Genomic DNA, 5,773 nt, shown 5'->3' on the forward strand with positions numbered 1-5,773 from the left:
GTTGGATGGCATAGCTGCCCCATCCGCGGGAGTTGATGAGATGTTGGTGGTTGCCTACCAAACGCGCTGTACATGCGTGCAAAAATCCTGTGTCTGCTGTCCCCGTTGAGCGCAAGAAAATTCCCAATTGATCACCATATTATGACGTTCGAGTTTTTGGACGATGCCATCATTCCATCATTCTACGTCTATCTACACATAGAGGTTGTCGATCGTCCGACCATATCCGCGATAACATACACCCTTGATTATGAACACGACCTGAGCTTCCTGTCTGTGCATTGAGTTCCGAGCCTCACTTCGACTCGAACTCCGAAAGAATTTTCAGAATCGAGACACTTTAGCCGTTGTGGATTGCATCAAGCCTTATGCTTTGCGAGGGGCGGATGAGACGGGATTATCGCATGGCAGTATGGATTTTTTCGCGCAGTTTTCGTGACTCATCGCGACACACTGCGTCTCGATTGCAACGAAAGGGTGAAACGTTAACTAAATGTGCTGAGCACTGAAGCTGTATTTTCGAAGTGGCTTTTAGTTTGCGCGAACCTGCTTATCCACTCTTCCATCGGGAATCCCTGTAAACAGCTTTTGACGAAATGACGGATCTGAACAGGATAGTCGAGCTTCTAGAGGATCTGCACGGTCTCGAAGATGTTGAGCTCAGCTTGGCAGGAGCGAACCTCCATGATGACGAGATATCGTCCGTTCTTTGCCCGGCCATGAGAGACACGAAGAGGGGGCTCACAGGTGAGAGCGTAGCCCACTTTATCTCTGCGGAGAGCTGACTTCACGGCGTGATCGTCCTAGTCTCCGGGATTGCGACTACTGTTGGGACCTGTCGACCAATACTATGCCAATTTCATGACGCACCGATTCAGCCGTGTACCTCAGTCATCGCATGATACAGGCCATGTGGATTATTCCGGTTAAAGACTGGTGGTGTTGCTAGGTACTCTGGATTTGAGTGAAAACCCTGTCTTGACCGATGAGGCGATCATTCGCATTTGTGGAGCAATAGAGAAGAAGCGGGTATTCGCACGGCGTCTCATTCTGTCCCATTACACTACCATCACAGATGCTTTTCATTGACTCCATCATGCTGAACAACTGCAGCAAAATCCATGACAGATCCGCACGAGCTCTCGGGAAGGTTATTAGAAACACCTTGGCGAGTCAGCGAGCGGGCTTACGCTCCATCACAGCTTGATCCACTCTAGATTCATCGCGAGTCTTGTCTATCAGAGGAACAGCTGTACACGATGATGGGACCGCCGAACTGCTTGCAGCTTTGCGGGAAAAGCAGGTTTTATCAATGTATTTGCACGATCTCTATAAAGTGCTCCATCATTTCTTAGCTGTCTTTGCGCGAGCTCCATCTGGGCCGAATAGGAATACAAGGCTTGGGATATCTTCTGAGTTTCCTCGAGACCCACTGTAAGATCTGGTGATTTGGTAGAGAGCATGATTGCTGTCTCCTTTAAGTGGCCAAGGAACATCTGGAAGTGCTGACGATAGAGGCAATTCTCGCCACTGATAATGTTGGTCTTGAGGAGAAGTATCAACGGCAACCTGATGAGGTTAGTGGGACTGTATAAGCTCAGAACATCTAGGTTCAGTAGCTTCTCTGGATAATGGGAAATTCTTTGATCGCGGGAGGCGTCATGTTCGCGCCATTCTTGTAGGATCTTATCGAGTGCCGTTTTGGCTAAACAGTTTAGCATTCAATGGTGCATGAGTTCGGTGGCATGAGTTTCTGGTTGGCGACATAGAGGAGCTACTGTTAGCTTGACACGTAGCTCTAGTCGGGTATTATTCTCATCAGTGAAGACGAGTATCACTCGCACAGCAGCCAAAGCACTCGTGACTGTTGAGGTATTAACGGTATAGCATTGGGATCTAAGAATTGCATGCTGATATATGGAGCTAATCAGCGCACGCCCGCTTAGCGATAGAAGTTATCTCACAGGACTTCCGTGTGAGATTGGGTGGCGCGATAGAGGGATTGTTCTTCAGGACCCTAGGACCATCGATACTAGCGCCTTCGGCAAGCGAGAGAACAGCGAGAACGCGGAGGTGAGCTAGTCGGGATCAGAGAGTCCGTAGGTGCATCCTTCCTCAGGTGGATGATGATGATGATAACGAGGAGGGAGAGGAAGCTGATGAGAAGAGGAAAATGGAGGAGAGAAGGACGAAATGGGAACAGAGCATGTGCGTGCTGTCTTTTTCTGTCTCATTGTCGTGCAACAGGAGATTTTCCTCATGACTTTTTGACCTTCCTGGTTGCGAAACTTATGGACGACAAAATGGCGCGTATCGAAAATAATGAATTCTTTTTTGCCTGGCAGAGCAGTATTATTTTGTTCTCGTCTACATGAAAGAATACAAAAATTTCCACTTTATAGGAAACCTTGATCCCAGGGTTGCTGACGGGTACGTCTCTGCTCAGGCGCGAGAAATTGGATCATATTGACAGCATTGAAGTGGATGCGTTCGAGGACGATATAGAACTTCCCGAAAATTGCTCACGGAGTGGTAGTACTTCCCGCACTACAAGGCGACTAGAAGAGCTGTTGAGGTCCCTGCAAGATGCAGTAGAAGAGTGTACCAAGATCACTTGCATGGTCAGCCGAGCATTCACTCCGTTGCTCGCCGCAGTTTCTCCTGATAGGACATTAGATGTGACGAATTTCCATGGATTCACGATGCGACGAAGATATTAGCCGTCGAGCACAAGCTTCAGATCGACAGGATCGCTGCTTTCGGCAATGTGAGTATTAACAAGGATTTTTTGTCAAGTATGAGAAGCAAGAATCTTTCGAGTTGAGATACCGCAGCTGGGACTCTCTCGAGAGGGGCGTGATGAGATGGTGCTCTCTCAGGGTATGACAGAAGACAGCTCCGTGAACAGCAGTGATGCTAGTGAGCGATGGGCCATTCGTTATAGCCAATATGCATTTATTCGCGTTTTTAAATCAGGTGATGAAACCTTGAGTGACAGAGAATATATCAAACGGAATGTTGTACCCTCTCTGACGAGAGCAGTGCATCTTTGCGAGGAGCAGTTGCTGAGGAAAGCTCCGTAGGGATCACGTGGGAACATGGTATCGGTGATGCTAGGCTTGATGTCACCTAGTTTTCTTTCAACGCCTCCCATGTCTGTTTCCATGAGAACGAATTGTCGTGGTTTTATGGTCAGCGTTTGATTCTGTGTAGTGACAAACTAGGAGCAGTGGTTTGGAAAATATTTTCACTTTTTCTCAACTGAGCTCTGAAGTTTCCGCAATCATTATAGTATTTCATGTACCAATGAAGATAGTAATGTTCAAACTGCGAAATGGTCACCAACACGTGTAGATGAAAATGCGCATATTTTCCTACAACGATTGGGAGTTAGTTCATTGGCGAGTTGACATTCAGGGCCGTCGGATTTTGGTCGTCGGTACTGATAGTTTGAGAGCTGTTCGGTTCTCAGAGCTCCAGTGGATGCCCAGCAACAGCTAGCGTTCATCGCTGCCGTTCTGAAAGGCGCGATATGAGAGGACCATCGTTTGCATGTATCACGGATAATGAGAAGTGTCCTTAAAAGTCTTCGGTTGTGTTATAAGCGTCTGCACTAGCGGCTTATCATCTCTGGCAGAATGAAACTGGAGAACTTCATAACAGATAAGAGGTATTTTCTTTACGAAAAGAGTCATACTAGAGTCTATCTACATCTTGCTGCGGAGATCGAGTCCGTATGCCTCGTCAAGGTTGATCATTTCCGATCCAGTAGCCACATTGTATTTGGAAAAGTGTATAATTTTGTGGCGGGCGCAAGATCCTTGTGATTCTGAATGTGGTTCTCTATTGCTTCTTCAACAGGGTTGAATAAAGTTGCCCTATTGCTGGTGTTTTTCCCATGGCGCCAAATTCGTCTTCGGCAGTAGGCAGTGGAGCTCCTTCCACTGCTGTCTGCACGATGAGCAAGTTCCGGAGCAGGTCTGAGTGCCTTAGTCGGATACAAGAACTGAAGAAGATAGATGAGGTTATAGGCTTGGGCTTTCGCGATCCCACCTTACGTTAGAATCTTCGAATGCGTTACCGAACTTCGTCTCTCATTCAAACTATTTGAAGTGGTCGTGGTCTGTTGCCTATTGGGATCATGTTGCGGCATTCTCGCCAGTAGAGAATCAGCTGAAACCGATCGTTCGCTCGGTACGGCCCTGTCTACTCTACTTTGACGACCCAACCATGAGTAGCTCCTTAGTTGTATGACGAGCATTCTCAGATAAAGCCTTTGATGGTCGATCGGGGCCACTTGGACTCTCGGAAATGCATTCTGATGGCTGATGTACTCGCAGGGCAAATAGACTCGGCTGAAAGTCTGAATTCCGATCGAGGGTGCGCGGGTTTGTCGGACAGGCAATTGGAGAGCCTCTTTAGACTGAATATTAAGTAAGATTCGGAGCTTCTTTCGAGCTGCGCCTTAATTTTCGAGTAAAAACAGTTACCAAATGAACTATTCTTTTGTTTGAAAGCGCTCGAGACACATAACGACTGCCTCCGAATCTTCGTTCAACAGTGTAATCACCCAATGCTATCTGCATAGTAGCTGACTAGTCGTTCACGAGCTGTAGAATAGTTGGGCCAGCGCGATGATCGGTGACTTTCGTGTTACAGGAAAAGTTGAGAAGTCCTACTCGAGTAGGTACACGTCATTTGTCGCTAATGTTGCATTGAAGAAGCTACTCGAGTCTGTCGATGACAGCGTACAAGCTGCCAGGCTGCAGGCGAGGGCGAAGCGGAGCATGGATGATTTGGAAGGGATTAAACTGGAAATGCTGAGGAGGGCTGAAGGAGGAGGGAGAGAAGAAGTGAGGAAGTGGTGGTATGAATAAGATCGTAGCCTTATTGACTTTTCGTACCTTACATAGTAAATTTCAAGCTCGTATAAAAGGTGAAAATTTCATCATCTTGAGCATTGGTTTTATACTGAGATGGGCCTGATCTCTTATTTGGGGGACTAAATGGATATGCAATGGAGTCAGTTCATGATTCTGAAATTGTCCTTGTCTCCTCAGACATCGCTTGTGGGGCGTAGTGATAGCGAATCAGAAGGGATGGAAAAGGGAGAAAGTCAGAGTACGGGAGCGCGGTCGGGCGACGATTTTGAAAAACAGTTGGAAATGCGGCTATCTGCATTGAGGACTCCGCCGCCATCACCGATAGAATCCCCAAAGAATGTTCCATCGCAGAGGCCAGAAGGTCGTGCAAGATATCCCAGCTTGTCACTCCGGACTGAGGAGGAAGTAGGGGCACCAGCAGTTGAGAGCTCAGCGATAAAAAATCCGAAAATTGATACTGTGATGCGAGCAAAGCCGGCGCCGACGGTTTCGACGGTTGGCGAACGCCGCTTGAACGCGAACGTCCAGTACGATCGTTTTTTGATGAGAGATAGTGTTAAGTACGTCGCACCGAAGGATCTGGTGGACAAGTTCCTCACTGTTGCGGAGTAATAGGGTGGGAAATGCCGGGAGCAGTAAAAATATGCTGTGATTATAAGCCTATTAGTAATACCATTGGAGTTTCACCCGTGATATGAAAAACACTACTGAGAAACGTGATATTTCACGACTACCACCGAGTTTTACGCCACTTCATGTAAAGTAGATGAAACTCCATTGATTTCCCAAGGATTCAAATTGAATCATTCAATATATAGATTACGACAGTTATATCTAAATTATTGGAGTTTCACCCGTTTTACGTGAAGTGGTGTAATACTCTGTGAAAA

At 47.0% G+C, this 5,773-nt stretch overlaps 3 protein-coding genes across 3 annotated transcripts in view; all 3 read left to right on the forward strand.

The window, feature by feature from the left end:
* Nucleotides 1–719: 719 nt before the first annotated feature.
* Pmar_PMAR017338 (hypothetical protein) lies at nt 720–3,133 on the forward strand (the record flags this gene model as incomplete). The annotated part of the gene is made up of 10 exons (XM_002772062.1): nt 720–747; nt 950–1,029; nt 1,076–1,172; nt 1,483–1,577; nt 2,014–2,073; nt 2,120–2,208; nt 2,447–2,621; nt 2,669–2,767; nt 2,880–2,976; nt 3,084–3,133. The coding sequence occupies 10 exons, from the start codon at nt 720–722 to the stop codon at nt 3,131–3,133; spliced, it is 870 nt and encodes a 289-aa protein (XP_002772108.1).
* Nucleotides 3,134–4,687: 1,554 nt separating this feature from the next.
* Nucleotides 4,688–4,853, forward strand: Pmar_PMAR017339 (hypothetical protein; the record flags this gene model as incomplete). The annotated part of the gene is made up of 1 exon (XM_002772063.1): nt 4,688–4,853. A coding segment is annotated over one exon (166 nt), but the record flags the coding sequence as incomplete, so codon positions are not given.
* Nucleotides 4,854–5,426: 573 nt separating this feature from the next.
* Nucleotides 5,427–5,773, forward strand: part of Pmar_PMAR017340 (amsh, putative) — a gene marked incomplete at both ends in the record, with an annotated part of 1,226 nt that continues 879 nt past the window's right edge. Inside the window, one exon of the mRNA XM_002772064.1 lies at nt 5,427–5,491. Within this exon, the coding sequence (XP_002772110.1) occupies nt 5,427–5,491 (65 nt within the window). The remainder of the gene's footprint in view (nt 5,492–5,773) is intronic.

The sequence above is a fragment of the Perkinsus marinus genome (assembly GCF_000006405.1).
Source record: "Perkinsus marinus ATCC 50983 genomic scaffold scf_1104296962102, whole genome shotgun sequence".
NCBI lineage: Eukaryota > Perkinsozoa > Perkinsida > Perkinsidae > Perkinsus > Perkinsus marinus.